Source organism: Lepidochelys kempii, chromosome 11 (assembly GCF_965140285.1).
Source record: "Lepidochelys kempii isolate rLepKem1 chromosome 11, rLepKem1.hap1, whole genome shotgun sequence".
Lineage (NCBI taxonomy): Eukaryota > Metazoa > Chordata > Testudines > Cheloniidae > Lepidochelys > Lepidochelys kempii.
In genome coordinates, this window is record NC_136390.1 from 79767769 (window position 1) to 79785789 (window position 18021).

The 18021-nt window shown below is 43.2% G+C and overlaps 1 protein-coding gene across 6 annotated transcripts in view; it reads right to left on the reverse strand.

Moving 5' to 3' along the window:
• PCNT (pericentrin) overlaps window positions 1-18021 on the reverse strand; it is a 228556-nt gene that overhangs the window by 184280 nt on the left and 26255 nt on the right. For 5 of the 6 annotated variants that reach the window (XM_073306956.1, XM_073306953.2, XM_073306955.2 and 2 more), the window contains exons 3-4: window positions 4861-4911; window positions 2024-2203 (exon numbers count right to left, since the gene is read on the reverse strand). In XM_073306956.1, the coding sequence (XP_073163057.1) occupies window positions 2024-2203; window positions 4861-4911 (231 nt within the window). The remainder of the gene's footprint in view (window positions 1-2023; window positions 2204-4860; window positions 4912-18021) is intronic. The other variant, XM_073306954.2, reaches the window with a different exon arrangement.

Sequence of the window (18021 nt, forward strand, 5' to 3'; positions counted from 1 at the left end):
TTGAATAGATATAATTTTCAGATAAATTTACACAGATTATAGTTTTACTAACAGTTGCCTCGATCAATGATATTTCATAGCATAGCAGATTTGCTGCCGCTCTGTAATAATTTATGAATATTATATCTTCTATTTGTCTGATTGGTGTAAGGATATTTACTGTACGCCTCTACTAAGTTAATTCAATAGCAGGATTGTCAGCAAAAGCACCCAGGAAGAGTTGATCTTGATACACACTTCCCTGCAATCACTTCATGACAATCAGGAGTCATTCACTTTGATGCTCTGGCTCCTGACCCCCCGTGAGGAATTCAAAATGGTTTTGTGCAGCTGTTCCAAGCATGTGAGCTGAGACAAAAAGAAATCTGGCTGGATTTGAAGACCATCCCTCAAAAGAAAGACAAGAGAAAATCAGAAAGTGAACTCAGATTCCAGAGTCGGGGTCACTGTATTCACCGCTAAGTCATAAGCTCCCAAAGGGAAGAACCTCATGTATCAAATCCAGACAGACCAGTTGAGCAAGCATGACTGGGTCGCTGGCTGCAGTGTCTTGTGAAAGAATCTCAAGATTCCACCCCAGAATAGGTAGTCATGAGAGCCTACACATGTGATGGTGCACTCAGACACCAGAGAAGGAGTCAGAGGTGCAGCTAGTCCTGTAACCGTGACACATACTACTTTGCTGATCTCTACAAGATCTCTATCAAGCATTCTTACAACTACAATACCCACCTGCGGAAGTGAAGAAACAGATTGATAGAGCCAGAAGAGTTCCCAGAAGTCACCTACTACAGGACAGGCCTAACAAAGAAAATAACAGAACGCCTCTAGCCGTCACCTTCAGCCCCCAACTAAAACCTCTCCAACACATCAGCAAGGATCTACAACCTATCCTGAAGGATGACCCAACACACTCACAAATCTTGGGAGACAGGCCAGTCCTTGCCTACAGACAGCCCCCCAACCTGAACCAAATACTCACCAGCAACCACACAACAGAACCACTAACCCAGGAACCTATCCTTGCAACAAAGCCCGTTGCCAACTGTGCCCACATATCTATTCAGGGGACACCATCACAGGGCCTAATCACATCAGCCACACTATCAGAGGCTCGTTCACCTGCACATCTACCAATGTGATATATGCCATCATGTGCCAGCAATGCCCCTCTGCCATGTGCATTGGCCAAACTGGACAGTCTCTACGTAAAAGAATAAATGGACACAAATCAGATGTCAAAAATTATAACATTCATAAACCAGTCGGAGAACACTTCAATCTCTCTGGTCACGCGATTACAGACATGAAAGTTGCGATATTACAACAGAAAAACTTCAAAACAGGCTCCAGCGAGAGACTGTTGAATTGGAATTCATTTGCAAATTGGATACAATTAACTTAGGCTTGAATAGAGACTGGGAGTGGCTAAGTCATTATGCAAGGTAACCTATTTCCCCTTGTTTTTTCCTACCCCTCCCCCGTTCCTCAGACGTTCCTGTTAAACCCTGGATTTGTGCTAGAAGTGGCCCACCTTGGTTATCGTGCACATTGTAAGGAGAGTGATCGCTTTGGATAGGATAAGCTATTACCAACAGGAGAGTGGGTTTGTGTGTGTTTGGGTGGAGGGGGCGCATGGGGAGAAAACCTGGATTTGTGCTGGAAATGGCCCACCTTGATTATCATACACATTGTAAGGAGAGTGATCACTTTAGATAAGCTATTACCAGCAGGAGAGTGGGGTGGCGGGAGAGAAAACCTTTTGTAGTGATAAACACCTATTTTTTCATGGTTTGTGTGTATAAAAACATCTTCTGTATTTTCCACAGTATGCATCCGATGAAGTGAGCTGTAGCTCACGACAGCTTATGCTCAAATAAATTGGTTAGTCTCAAAGGTGCCACAAGTACTCCTTTACTTTGCTGTGGTATTTAATGAAGTTACACTGTTACCCATAACTCTGCTGGTAACATCTTCAGTAAATATCCTTGAAATACAAGTTATCTGATTTTATTAATAGTACCTGAAGATGTGTGGCCCCACTATGCTTGGCAAGTTGTTCCAGTAAATCATCCACCTCTGTAGTGAGTCTTTCAGTTGCTTCCTGTTTGTCCAGAAGTCTTTTTTCCAGCTCCACAATTCTAGTCCGACACATCTGGACATCAAGCTGATCGTATTCCTTAATAGAACATAGAACATCTTTCTTCATAAAAGAAAAGGAATGGTATTTACTTAATAGTGTGACATTGTTACTTTAAATTTATGGCAAAATTATATTCCTATCTGGCATAATCTCTCTACTCATCCATCTTTATAAGTACCTTACACCTCTACCTTTGGACCTCGTGTCATATAATATACTGACATTTTTAAAAAAGGAGTACTTGTGGCACCTTAGAGACTAAGGAATTTATTTGAGCATAAGCTTTCGTGAGCTACAGCTCACTTCATCGAATGCGTTATTTGAGCATAAGCTTCCATGAGCTACAGCTCACTTCATTGGATGCATTCAGTGAATTTCCACTGAACGCATCCGATGAACTGAGCTGTAGCTCACGACAGCTTATACTCAAATAAATTGGTTAGTCTCCAAGGTGCCACAAGTACTCCTTTTCTTTTTGCGGATACAGACCAACACGGCTGCTACTCTGAAACCTGGAAATTTAAACAGCATCTTTATTTTGAAAATATGAATGAGAGAAAACACTTTGACATGTCATGTATTAAATTTAATGGACCAAATTAACTCTTAAGAAGAGCAGTGTGATTACATAGCCCCATTTGATGCTACAGTCACACTCTACCACAACCTGAGGTTTAAATCTGATTTCCAGCAGCAAATTTTAAAAATGAACTGCAACTATATAACCAAAAATAAAGTTATTACATTTGATTATACTGAATTTCCCTCACCACCGCCCACAAGAAGAATTCGGGAATATTTTGTTAATTTAAAATTATATTAACAAGCACAGATAGTGTCAATCAGCTGCAAATAAATAATGCATGCTTAATGTACTAAAAAATAATAAATGTCTAATGTTCAATTATTGTTTGCAGTGCACCACAAAACCAAAAATATGTCTGAGATACATTGACCTAAACTCCCTCAAATTTTCATCACAACTTCAACCACCTCTACCCATCCAGTAAGACCTCTCTGGAACACTCCCACACCAGCATCAATTTCCTGGGCACAACAATCATCTTCAACAACGGAACCCTACAGACAAAAAACCCACAGATCATCACACTTAGCGTCACAGATTTAGTAACCACCCAAAATGCAGCAAGAAATCTGTTATCTACAGCTAGATGCTCAGATGCCACAGAATGTGCTCTGAGGAGAAAATCCAGGTTACATACCTTCACACACTTGAAATCACCTTCACCAAACAAGGACACTCCACCAGAGAAGTAGATCACATCATGGAATACCATGAGTAAACCTGCTTCAATACAGGAAAAAAGCCCTCCAACCACACACCCCTAGTTGTCACCTACCACCCCATACTGCAACCTATATCGGGTATCATTAAACAACCCACACTGGAACCTATATGGGGGTATCATTAAACAATTACAACCCATACTCAATGGGGACCACATCCTGAAAGAAATCCACCCTCTTCTGGACTTCAAATAACTCCCCCATCATCACCAAGTTCATCATAAAACGCAGGCTCCCCACAGACTAGGACACATCAACTCAACTGCCAGAACAGATGCAAAACCTGCCGATGTATCTCCACAGCTCTGATCATCAATACCCACCCCTCGCAACACACCTTTCAAGATCCATTGGCCCTACACACACCTATCACAAAATGTGGTGTAACTCATCCAGTGCACTAAATACCCCAACAACTAAACCAGACAATCACTACACTCCTGAATGAGCTCACATAGAACAATGAAAAGACGAACACACCATATCACTCACAGGTGAATAGTTTCCACAAAACAATTTCACAGCTGTCCTTTCAGTCCTCATCAAAGAAAACCTGCACAACACCTTCAAAAGATGACCCTGGGGACTTAAATTCATAACTCTGCTACACACCAAAAATCATAGATTTAATAAAGACACTGGATTTATGGCTCATTACAACAATCTGTAACCTGCTAACCCTCTATTGTCCTACTACTGGAGAGGCATTAACTGCCCATTTCACCGAGAATCGTCTCTTACAACATGTTAATTCTTTATTTGTTCTACCCTTGTAGTTAGCTGTGACACTCTAAGTACCTTTCCCAGGCCTGAAGAAGTGCTCTGTACAAGCTTGAAAGCTTGTCTCTTTCACCAACAGAAGTTGGTCCAATAAAAGATATTATCTCACCAATCTTATAGCTTTAATTTTCAATTAAGCATTCAAAAAATAGTTTCCGGTCATCTGCAAGCTGTTTGTTGTAGAGTAGGAGTTCTGCTATATCAAAGCCCTTTGAAAGCCCTTAGAATAATGAAGCTGGTTCATTGGAATTCTCAGGCAAGAGATGGGTTTCTGTATATTGCTTCACTTCAAAGAGGAATATTATTTATATTCTTAAGGTGTTATTTTTTTAAATTAAGAGTTTGATGCCATTATCTAGTAAAAATGTTTATCCAATTTCCTATGAACAAACGCTGTAAGCTCCAGAGAATTACTGGTTCCAACTGTCAACTTGATTTGTTAACCATACAATGCAACTGCCTACAGAATCTAGACTACAAGAACACTAGCATGATTGAATTATTTTAATTATGTCCTAACAAATGTTTAATGAGTATCTCATTTACAGCACTTTAATAATCTCGTAGCCATAATGCTCCTCTCTCATGAGCACACCAGAGCATACAAAAAACATTTGTTCAACACTTACTTCAGAAGCATGATCATCCACCAAGTCTGGGTTAGAAAGGTCAACATCAGCCTAACAAGAAAAAAAAATAAAATAAATAGATACCACAAAGTAAGTCGTGTATGTTTTTAAAATATATAGAGAAAAAGTTTTTGAAGAACCTTCATGAATCTTCTCACTAAATATGAAAGCCAAAAAGTTAGACAAACTGGCAGGGTCTCAAAGCTATACAACTTAATAAATCCTCCACTGCTGAGCAACCAGTTAGACAATGATTACATTCATATACAGCAGTATAGTATAAGTTAACAGGTTCAGATGCAAACACATATGATGAAACGATGTGGAGGTTTTAAATTCTACTGCGAACTGAAGCTCAAAAATATGTTAAAACTAATGATTGAGAGACAAGACTTTACTTTCTCCCATCATGACTTGCAAATTTACCAATAAATCTCCCCTCCCAGCTTGGTATGCTTTAGGTGTCTGTACAGCAGTGCCCTACTGTGGATGGTAGGGACTTTGGAGTTGCATGTGTCATGGCCGAGAGCACAGTAAGGCCTAGTACAGCATCTGACAAAAAGCACTGAGTGATGGCATAGTGTTTTCCAAAAGTGTGCTCTGATGCCCATGTGGCAGCCCTGCATATATCTATTAGAGGAACGTTGTCCAGGAAGGCTGTAGGTGTAGACAGGGCACACGCAGAATGGGATCGGAGCCTGGTGGAGGTTCCTTGTAGAACTGTTAGCAAAGTTGGATACAAGTAGAGATCCATTTAGATAGTCTCTGGGTCGATACTGCACAGCCCTTGGAGTGTTCTGCTGTGGAAATAAACAAAAAGTCTTGGAGATTTCTGGAAGGGTTTGGTTCTGTCTTAATAGAATGCTATGGCTCATCTGACATTGAGTGTATTTAGGATGGGCCCCTGTGAATACCCATGTGGTTCGGGGTAAAATATGGGGAGGTGTATGGCTTGGTTTACATGGAAAGATGTCGCTACTTTAGGTACAAATTCTGGGTGTGATGGCAACATGATCTTGTCTTTAGTGAACGCAGTATAAGGGAGCTCAGCCATAAGTGCCCCAATTTCACTGACTCATGTAGCTGAGGTGATCGCTACCAAAAATGCGACTTTCATAGACATATGAAGGAGTGAATAAGTCACCAGTGGTTCAAAAGGTGCATTTGAGTACAAGATTCAAGTCCCATGGGGGTGCAGGTTGTCGGACACCCGAGTACATGTTCTGTATACCAATAAGAAAGCGTTTAATTGTTAGGTGAGCGAAGACTGACTCTCCCTCCACCTTGTGGTGAAAGCCTGTAATAACCACCAGGTGTGCTTTGATTGAGCTTATGGATAAACCCAATTCTTTGAGTACCAGTATGTAGTCTCGTATGATTGGTAGAGGCACTGTGACTGCAGTTAAATTTTTTTGTTAGCATCATAGTGAGAATCTCTTTCATTTTTGGAGGTAGTTATGGCAAGTGGTGGATCTCCTGCTATTTAATAACAGCAGTTTCACTCTTTCTGAACAGGCTAATTTGCTGTGTTGGAACCGTGTAGTAGCCATGCTTTGAGGTGAAGATTCTCTGGATTGGGTGGAGAGTCCGGCCTTTGTTCTGTGAAAGGACATCCACCCTCAAGGGGAGAATTCATGGAGCGCAAACTGCTAAAACACATCAGGTAAAGGAACCAAGTCGGTCTGGGCCACGTTGGAATGATCAGTATGATATGGGCCCTGTTGGTCCGTATCTTGCGAATAACTCATGGGATTAGAGGTATCGGTCCGAATGCATACATGAGTGCTGTGTCCCATGCAATGAGGAAGGCATCCCCTAGGGACTGGGGTACTAGTCCCGCCCTGGAGCAGAAAAGTGGGCACTTGTGGTTCGTTGCTGTTGCAAACGGGTCTACTAAGGGAAAGCCCCACTCCTGAAATATCACTTGGAGAACACACTTGTACATTTCCCATTCATGTTCTAGGGAGAAATATCTGCTTAGTGTGTCCGCTGTCTTATTCTGACACCCTGGGAGGTAAGATGTTGAGATGATTATGTTGTGGTGAATGCACCAGTTCCAAAATTTCATGGCCTCGGTGCAGAGTGAATGGAAGCGAGCTCCTCCTTGGCGATTGATATAAAACTACATGCTACGTTGTCGGTCAGTACGCGGATTGATTCGTTTCCTATGATCAGGAGGAAGTGCCTGAACGCATTGTATAGCGCTCGGAGCTCCAGGAGATTGATGTGGAGCAGCGTTTCCGTCGCTGACCACTTGCCTTGTGTGGTGTGCTAGTCCAAGTGAGCTCCCCATCTTATCAACAATGCATCAGTTGTGATTATTAGTGATGGGGGATCCTGTTGGAAGGGGATCCCTGTGTAGATGTTTTCTGGTTTCATCTATCACTGTAGTGATGCATGGGGGTACTGTCACCCTTTTGTTTAGGCTGTTTGTGCTGGGAGTGCACTCTGTGCTCAGTCAGCGCTGTAGGCAACGCATATGCAGTCTCGCATGTCTCACAAAGAAGGTCGTAGCCACCATATGACCTAATAATTGTAGGCAGGTCTGGAGGACATTTGAGGGTTGCCAGTGACTGTCGAAATGAGGTTGATTATTGTTCTGAACCTGTGATCAGGCAACAGGGCTCTGGCCCGGGTGGAATCAAGGTAGGCTCTGATGAATTCCAGGTGTTGCACTGGGGTCAGTGTAGATTTCTATAAGTTTATTCGCAATCCCAGTGACTGAAACAGCATGATGGTGGTCTGCACCATGTTTGTCGCTTCTTCTTGAGTTGTACCTTTTAGTAGACAGTTGTCTAGGTATGGAAAGATCATCACTCTTTTTCTTCATATGACACTACCGCGAGGGTTTGGAAAAAACTCAAGGGGCAGTGGAAAGACTAAAAGATAGGCCTCTGTACTGATAGTGATTGAGGCCCACTGTGAATCTTATAAATCGCCTGTGAGCCAGGTGCATGGTAATATGAAAAAAAGCATCTTGGAGGTCGAGGGCTGAAAACCAGTCCCCCTTGTCTAGCGCTGGGATGATTGTGGCCAGTGTGACCATTTTGAATTTGCGACTCCTCACAAATCTGTTGAGCTTCCAAAGGTCTAAGAAGTGTCTCCACCTGCCACTTTTCTTTTGGGTGAGAAAATAATGGGAGTAAAAGCCCGTCCCCTTGTACTGAGTTGGAACTTGTTCCACGGCACCCAATTGTAGAAGATGGTTCACTTCCTGTTTACAAGGTGCTCATGAGAAAGGTCCCTGAAGACGGATGGAGAAGGGGATAAGGTAGGGGGAAGGGAGAGGAAAGGGATGACATAACCCAAGCTTATAATCTCCAGTACCCATTGATCCATTTTTATTGCTTCCCAGGCATGGTAGAATGCGTGCAGAAAGCGGCCAAAAGGGTGGGTAGAAGTACCTAACAGCTCTGTATTGTGGGGGAGGTCATTCATACCCTCGATCAAGACTTCAAAATTGTGGCTTGGTGGTAGATGGTTGCGAAGACAAGGACTGAGTTTGGGAAGCCCTACGTCTTTGTGAGCATTGCTTATTTCCGTTCTGATCAAAGTGCCGCTGTTGTGGGTGACGGAAAGAGGTCCGTCTACCCTTTTGGTATGGTTGATACAGACATTGTTTGTTTGGTGGCATGTATATGCCTAAAGTGTGTAGAGTGGCCCGAGAGTCCTTCATCGAGTGAAGAACATAGTTTTTGTGGAGAAAAGTTTCTCCCGATCGAAAGGTAGATCCTCCACCTTGAGCTGGAGCTCTTTCAGGATCCTGGATGACTGCAACCACGAGGCCCTGAGCCTTATGACAGCTGTGGCCGTTGTTCTCGCAGCAATGTTTGCTACATCCACTGAGGCCTGAAAGGCTGTACAGGCAATTAGTTGCCCTTCTGTCATGATAGCATTGAGTTGGGAACGTTTCTCCTCTGGTAAGGCCTCAAGGAATTCTTGTAGCTTACCGTAATTATCGAAATTGTACTTGGCTAGAAGAGCCAAGCAATTGGCTACCCTAAATTGGAGAGTAGCCGATGAGTGTCTTTCTACCGAGAAGGTCTAAACGTTTGTGTTCTTTGTCTTGTGGAGTGGACTGGATTGAGGTTGTTTGCTATGACAATTGGTGGCTTACACAACTAGGGAATTGGGTTGTGGATGAGAGAAGAGAAAGTTCATCCCCTTAGCTGGGACAAAATACTTTCTGTCAGCCCATTTCCTGGTAGGTGGTATCAAGGTGGGGGCCTGCCAGATATTCTCTGCTGGTTCCATTATGGCATGATTGATTGGAAGAGCAATTTTGGAGACAGTGGATGTCTGTAAGATTTGCAGTAGCTTGTGTTGGTTTTCTTGGGCCTCTTCTACAGGGATGTCTTGGCTGGCAGCTACTCTTTTAAATAAATTCCTGAAATTGTTTCAGATTGTCCACTTTACTTGGAGGTAGTGGTATGACTGTCTCGTCAGGGGAGGACAATGAGCTGTGAGCCGGAGAAGTGTCTGCATAGTCCGGACCTTCTTCCTCCTTATCTCCCATGTCCTCCAATGCTTCTGATATATCCCTGTTTGGGAAAGGTGAAGAATTAATTTCCCTTCAAGCTGGGGTCAAGGGCCTAGTGTATTGAGCCCTATACACAGCCCAGTGGTCTCGGGGGGCCACTGCATGGGGACACATCCAGGGTTGTCCATACCCTTGGCTGCATCTCGTGAGGTTGGCGAGATTTGGTCCTAGCAGCTTCCCATGGTGGTCTTTGTCCCGTGGGTGAGGAATGTTGGGAAGAGAAGCGGCTCCCATTTACTTTCTCCTCTGCATCACTGGAGATGGGCTGGAGAGCGGGAGAAGTGGATAACTCCTCAGTTATTTGGCCTGAAGATCCCTCAGTACCAAATAAGGGTGACTGAGGCACCAAGGTGATCGCAGCACCAAGGTGATCGTTATGTCCTTGTGCTGTAGAAACTTTTGCAAAGCCGCTTGTTTCTGTGGCGGCAGTACTGCTGGTGTAGATGCAGTTGGTGCCTTTGTCGAGATGGTCGGTGCCGTTCTCAGCCTGTCAGTTGGTGTCGACGACTGGGTCGGTGCCGGTGGGGGTGACATTGTCTGTTGTAGCGATATCTGGGCCGACTCCTGCACCCGGGTGGTCAGTGCTGTAAATGAGGAGCATCTCGACTCCGCTCCGGAGCACCAGGGCTCAGCAGAGATCAACAGAGGGATGGTGCCAGAGGTGCCTGGAGCCTCAAAGGTGCTCACTCTACTCGAGCTCGGCACAGAGCAGAGCGACCTCATTGGGAAACCTCCTTTTTCTCAGTGTCCCTGTCTGGGGAGGTTGCAGGTCACTTCCTGGACAATTTGGAAAACTGAGCACTCCCATTAGTACAGGTTTTGTTCAAGGAACCATCTGCTGATGTTGATTTTCGTCCCTGAGGAGTAGGCTGAAGGGAGTTCTCCATTAAAATCACCTTGAGGTGGAGATCTCTGTCACGCCTTGCCCTGACTTTAACATTACTACAATGGGCACTTTTCTGAGGGACGCCCAAACAGAGAGACACGATGAGTGGCCGTCTGACACAGGCATCGCCTCAAGGCAAGAGTCACATCATTTAAACCTGGGCGAGCCGGGCATTGTGTCCATTAAAGTTTCCCAACGGGGAAAGGGTGGAAAAATCATCTTTAACTTTTTTTTTTTTTTGGTAAAGAAAACTAACCAGCCAATTAAACAAAATTTCCTGAACTATAATTAATCTAACTCTTTCTATAAAGAGAAAAAACGAAGCAGCAGTACTGCCACTGAGCTCCATCTGCAGCCGAGGACGGCTGAAAAGGAACTGAAAGGTCGAGTCGTGCATGCATTACATAAGGCACCAATGGTACCATGAGACGACTACTCCACAAGCCTGCCCTGACCGAGCACTGCTACCAAAAATCTCCGATGTGCATCATTTTTAATTTTTTGGTATAGAATTCCACCGGGAGTAAAAAAAGGTCTATTTGTGGGAAAACCCATTCTTGGAAAACCCAATGAAAGATCATATTCTTCAGTGACCATTTAAGAACATAAGAACAGCCATACTGGGTCAGACCAATGGCCATCTACTCAGTATCCTGTCTTCCAACAGCAGCCAGTGCCAGGTGCCCCAGAGGGAATAAACAGAACAGGTAACTACCACATGATTCATCCCCCTTCGCCCTTTCCCAGCTTCTGGTAACAGAGGCTAGGGACAATTAAGAGCATGGTTTTGCATCCCTGCCCACCCTGGCTATCAGCCATTGATGAACCTATCCTCCATGAACTTATCCAGTTCTTCTTTGAACCCTGTTATAGTCCTGGCCTTCTCAATATCCTCTGGCAAGGAGTTCCACAGGTTGACTGTGCATTGTGTGAAGAAATACCTTCTTTTGTTAGTTTTAAACCTGCTGCCTCTTAATTTCATTTAGTGACCCCTAGCTCTTGTGTTAAGAGTAAATAACACTTCCTTATTCACTTTCTCCACACCAGTCATCATTTTAGAGACCTCTATCACATCCTCCTTTAGTCATCTCTTTTCCAAGATGAAAAGTCCCAATTTTATCACTCTCTCCTCATACAGAAGCCGTTCCATACCCCTAATCATTTTTGTTGCCCTTTTCTGAACCTTTCCCAATTCCAATATATCTTTTTGAGATGGGATGACCACATCTGCATTCAGCATTCAAGATGTGGGCATACCATGGATTTATACAAGGGCAATATGATATTTTCTGTCTTATTATCTATCCCTTTCTTAATGATTCCCAACATTCTGTTCACTTTTTTGACTGCTGCTGCACATTGAGTGGATGTTTTCAGAGAACTATCCACAATGACTCCAAGATCTCTTTCTTGAGTGGTAACAGCTAAGTTAGACCCCATTATTTTATATGTATACTTGGGATTATGTTTTCCAGTGTGCATCATTTTGCATTTATTAACGTTTAATTTCATCTGCTATTTGTTGCCCAGTCACCAGTTTTGTGACATCCCTTTGTAACTAATCACAATCTTCCTGCGACTTCATTATCTTGAGTAGTTTTGCATCATCTGCAAATTTTGCCAGCTCACTGTTTACCCCTTTTTCCAGATCATTTATGAATATATTGAACAGCACTGGTCCCAGTACAGACCCTGTGGGAGACCACTATTTACATCTCTCCATTCTGAAAACTGACCATTTATTCCTACCCTTTGTTTCCTATCTTTTAACCAGTTACTGATCCAGGAGTGGACTCTCTCTTTTATCCCACAACAGCTTACTCTGCTTAAGAGTCTTTGGTGAGGGACCTTGTCAAAGGCTTTCTAAAAATGTAAGTACACTAGATCAACTATCACCTTTGTCCACATGTTGATCCCCCTCAAAGAATCCTAGTAGATCTCTAGGATGACATGTGCTTTCTGCTTAAATAATCCGCCAGAATACTGACCTATCCTGCAAGATGAAGTGCTATGCTGATTATGTGATTCCCACAGGATTAAGGCTTCCTGGCAAAGAGGATCTGATCTTGTCCCCCATCTTGCCTACTTATAGGCTATATCACTCTGGAGTTCACTGCCAACACTTGTACTGACAGAACCCTGAGTAATGGAAGAAAGGACTTGCATACTAAGCGAAGCACTGTTAACGTCAAGACATTTATATGACTCAAGGTGTCCTTTAACTACCAAATACCATGGTGTCTGAAATTGGTCTCGGTTATCACCCTCACCCCTTTCAGGATCCATGGGTAGTCAGAATCTTGGTAGATTTGGACTTTGAAACAGAAATTCCCTGGCGCACATCAGTCAGGTTCCACCACCACTGAAGAGACATTAGAACTTGCTGAAATAACTTTACTCCCCCCCCGCCCCCACAGAACTGACTAAGAGACCGATTTGCTCCAAGATTGAAGAGGCCTCATTCTAAGCCTGATGAAGGCTGGCACAGAAGCACAAGATACCATGTGGCCTAACCATTTTAGGTAAACTCTTATAGGGTTCTCAGGCTGAGCACTCAGATCGGTAATTAATTGGCAGATATTTAGAAATCTCTCCTGAGGACATAAAGCTCTTGCTGCTTTGGAGTCCAGAACAGCTCCAATGAATCCAACTAATAGGATGGAACCAGATTTACTTTAAGCTGACAATTAGACCCCATTCCAAGAAAGACACAGGACTAACCAAACTGATTCTATAAACTTGATTCACTGAAGTTCCCTAAATTAGCCAATCAAGATAAGGATACACATGTACGCCCTAACAACAAAGATAAGCAGCAATGACGGACAGGTAATTCATGAAAACTTGAGGTGCTGTTCATAGGCCAAATGGGAGAACTCAGAACGGACAATGTTTGCCTGCTGTCAGAAAATTAAGACATTTTCTGTATGCTTTATGACTCTGTACATGAAAGTATTTTGTAAACTGAGAGTACTGATCCAGTCCACATGATCCAGGGAAGGTATAATGGAAGAGTTATCATGCAAAATTTCATGCAATGAATGTAAGCATCGAGTAGCCTGAGGTCCAAAATAAGTCTCCAACCCCCCTTCTTTTTTGGGATCAGAAATTATAGAGAATAAAGCCCTATTCTTACAAATTCAGGAAGAACGATCATATATTGTAGTGTCAGTCTCTCTCTTGCTGAAAGATATCAGTCCCTGAAAAGATATTTGGGGGGGGGGGGAGAGAATGATCTGGAAATGTATGGTGTAACAATCCCGGATGACCTGAAGGCCCACATTAGTCTGTAGTTATTCTAGCCTAAGCCTCCTTCAAAAACCAAACCAGGAGAAGAAAGGGTACAGGTCTATGTAGACTGGATCCATATCCTCCACCACAGCAGCAAAATTGTTTCTTTTGAGCATAACCAGGATATGCTGAGATATTGGATGAATTTGACAATTTCCTCTTCTAGAGTCTTGATCTCTGTCTACCCTGATCAAAAGATCTCTGAAGGAACACAGCTGTAAGTGGAACGTTGAGATCTCTGTTTGGTAGATGCACGAGATCTATACTGCTTTCTTCGGAAGGGCAGAGCACAGAGGCCCAACAATCTTCATCTGGGTCATAAATCCTTTAAAGAATATGCATCATCCATTTTAGCCCTAAAAAGATCTTGATTGTTAAAAGGGAGGTCTTGTATTGTAGTCTGGACCTCTCTAGCCAGGCCCGATAAGGAGAGCCAAAAATCTTTGCATGACAAATGTAGCAATTTCCTGGATAAGTCTTACTGAATTATGTTTATGTATGTACCATTGTGGGCCATGGATTATATGTTACTCCATGGGAAAGGGAGACCACAGCCCTCCAGGACCTAAGAGCAGTGGAGGAGGATTAGGCAAATTCACTCAGGTTGTCACACCCCCCAATAGGTGGTACATCTGGAGAGGCTTGCATATACTGGTTCAAACTGGATTCTCTGGCGAACCAACAAAGAAAGGACTTTTGGATAAACAGCCTAAATTTAAACTGACTCAGGGCTTGCTTTTATCATCTAGAAATAGACAGTACCTTCTGTCCAAGGGAGGCTCCAACCCTTCCTGAGAAGGTTGGAAGAGCATGACCTATTCATGCATGAGCTTGTGCTGAGCTAACAGCTGTTATGAACTTGTGACAACAAAAAATAAACCCTGGTGAGGCTTGAAGAATTGATCACCTGCCACAGCCCTTGTTGGAATTGTGGTGGTCTCTGGTAAGCTTATTAGCATGTGTGTAAGTTTTTCCTTTTTTAATACATATTTTCTGTAGTGCTTTCATCTTAAGAATAAATGTGCTTGCTTAGAAAGAGCTATGTGGTAACTTCTAACTGTGGAAAATTACGCTATTTATAGCATCTGAAGAGAAAAGCAAAGCAGGCCTGTTAGGGCATTTCAACTTGCTAGGAATTCACAGTATGTGCAGGGAATTATGCAGCCCGGAAAAAACCCAGTCCGACAGGAGAGTTGTGGGTCTCTCCCCAAAGAGAGCTTGCGACCAGAGACCCAGGGGAGCCAGTTGAGGTCACTCAATTAATGGGCAGACAATCCCCAAAGCTGGTGGATATTCCAATACTTAGATTTACCAAGCCAGCATAAACAGCTTCTATTATATCTCACTGGTTACTCAGAACACCACAGTTCCCTTAAAATAACCCAGTCTCAGGCCTCCACCTAGACACCCAAGTCAGATACGATGAGGATTTCTGAAAATCTTAATCGTCATATGAAAAAGGTTCTACCAATCCCAAAGGATTGGACACATTACCTCCAGGTAAATGAATATTCCAGATCTTTCCAAAATACACGCTTACAGTCAATTCTTACTAACTAAACTAAAATTTATTAAAAAAGAAAAGGGAGATAGAATTGGTTAAAAGAACAGTATACAGACAGACATGAGTCAATCTCGAGATTCAGATTCATAGCAGAGATGGTGAGCTTTGTAGATGCAAATAGTTCTTTCAGAAATAGTTCAAAGGTTATAGTCCAAAGTTTATATTTCAGGGTGGTCCAGTCAGAACTGGGATCTCAGTCCTTGTGCCTTAGGCTTACCCTGCATGAAACCTCAAGCAGGTCTGAGATAAAAAGGATTGGGACCCAAAAGCCTTTTATACAATTCCAGGCCTTCTTCGACAGGTCGGAGTCCTTAGTCGAACAATGGGTCCCCTTCAAAGTCCACACGAGTACCTATTTCCTAAGCATAGCCGGTAATTATTCACACCGATTAACACAAGGCAATTGCCAGTTTTTCCACCATTCGCAGATGATTTGCTCTACATTTGAAAGAGAGATGAATACAGCTGGACTACAGAAGGGGAACACAGGTGCAGTTGCCCTGAACTGACACACACTTCTTATGACAGTTCCACTTGCCACTGATCGTGTCCCTAGCCTGTTTGTCAGAGGGTGGAGATGGATGGCAGGAGAGAAATCACTTGATCGTTACCTGTTAGGTTCACTCCCTCTGGGGCACCTGGCATTGGCCACTGTCGGTAGACAGGATACTGGGCTGGACGGACCTTTGGTCTGACCCAGTATGGCCATTCTTATGTTCTTATCATGTTCCTGAATTACTGGAGTTTAATGCTGCTTGTGGAGATGTTTTTCTAATCAACATTCCTTCAGAGCAAATGGAAGTAAATTCTTCTTCCTGCAGAATCAAAAGTTTATCCTGAAATTCTGCCACTTTATCCCACTGGATGTAGTTATACTTAGCCAGCATGGCTTGATAAATCGAAAATCTGACCTGAAGGAAAGCAGAGGTGTAAATCTTTGTCCCAAAGAGATCCAGGGCTTTTTTGGTGTTCTCTCTTCCTGCCTCAGGTAGATCTCAAAGCCTGCCTGGATTTTTCATTTACCACAGTGACTACCAGTCGCAATGGAGCCAGACAAGTATAAAAATACACAAATACCTTATGAGAAACTTGATATTTCTATCAGCCCACTTAGAAGTCGCTGTTCTAAGAACTGGTGTTGCCCTCAGTTTGTTAGCTGGCTCAAGAATGCCCCATTAATAGATAAGGCTACCCTATTTTTGGTGGAAGGCTGCAGGATATCAGAAAGTTTCTATGACTTTTCCTGAGTATTTCCAGAGGAATTTCTAATGTTTCTGCCATCCTCTTTAACTGTTCTTCAGAAGTCTTGAAGTCTTTTACTGCCGTAGGAACAAGATACCATAGCATCATCAGAAGATGATGAAAACTGTCAAGCTACAAAAGGTTTGTCCTGAATCTGCTCGTCCTCTTCTTCAGAAAGAGGTCGTGGTGTACAAAATACTGTAGACTTCGGGAGGAGAAAGCAAAGGAAAAATCTCTCTAAGGAAATTTCTCTCCTGAAGTGGAAAGAGAAGGAAAAATTGTTGACTTGGATTGTACCAATGTAGCTAATAGGCCAGGATTGATAGCCATATGGATAAGGCATAGCATTCCAAGGTACTGACATCCACACTGGTAATGGAGTGTCATGCGATGAACTCCTAACAGTGTAGCCCAGGAAGAAAAGTTCTTATGATGTTTAGAGCCCTCAGCAGATATTGGGGAAGGCTCCAGGCAAGATTCCGCAGATGAAGATGACAAAAAGTCCTCTAACAGAGGGACTACTCACTAGGTGCAACTATCTGTTTAGGGGAAGAAAGCTCACCAACATCCGTAACAGCAGGCCATAATTAGATTTTCATAATGGTAGCCTGGGCTCCTGTTGCATTGGAGATTTTTGGGAAATGAAGATAGAAAAAGCACGTAAAAAAAGAGAAGATTCTGGCTCTGGTGGAATCATGATCTCCTTAAGGTTTGTAAAAGGTGACCCAGATAGTTCCCTGAGAACTGAGTGAGAATCTGAAGTCTGTGGCGCCGATTTCTTTGGATGCCAAATCCCTGGTACCAAGTATTTTGATGTATGGGGGTGTTTCTGATCTCCAGTACCAGTGTGGCACCCAAAGTAAAATAAGTGCAGAAGAAGCTGTCTGGACTGGTATCAATTCAACAGCCAGCATTATTGAATGTGGCCTCCATGCCACCAGAGTACTTTGGTGCTTGCTTCTCAGGCTTCTTATGCAGTACCAGGGACTCAGACATGCTACTGGTACTGAATTTTCTCCCTCAGGCAACAGGGGTCTCCGACTATTCCACTGGGACCTTCTTCTGATGTGGCAAGTTCTTGTCAGATTTAGGAGGCCTCTTTGCCCCTTGATGGCTATGAGGGATTTCTCTTACCTCCAGAGCACTCAAGGCATGGCTCGAGCAGGAAAGGGCTGTGGTCCCCACTCTCAGAATCTCTAAGTTAGAAGCTGCTCTCATGGATTTCTCCATGAGGAAAATCTTGAGCCCGGACTCTAGATTTGTGTGTGGTTTTTTTAATACCTTACAAATAGCACACTTAGAAGTTACATGGCTCTCCCTGAAACAACATAAGCACTCATGTCCCTCTTCCAACAGAATAATTCTTCCACACAACGGACAAGCTGTGATGCCCGGTGAGGATGGGAGACGCAAACGGCCGAAGTCCAGTATAACTACTTACTACCTACAAAACTAATTTTTTCGTAAGCCAATGCATAACAAAACAAGACTAATAAATCTAAGACTAATTATTACAAAATTATGTAAGTAAGAAGTAAGGACATTAAGAGCTTTCAACTCTCTGTCAGGGCAGAGAGCAGGAACTGGCTGGTGGCCAAGATCGGTCCGTGTTTTATTTTCTTGGGTGAGGGAAGTGCA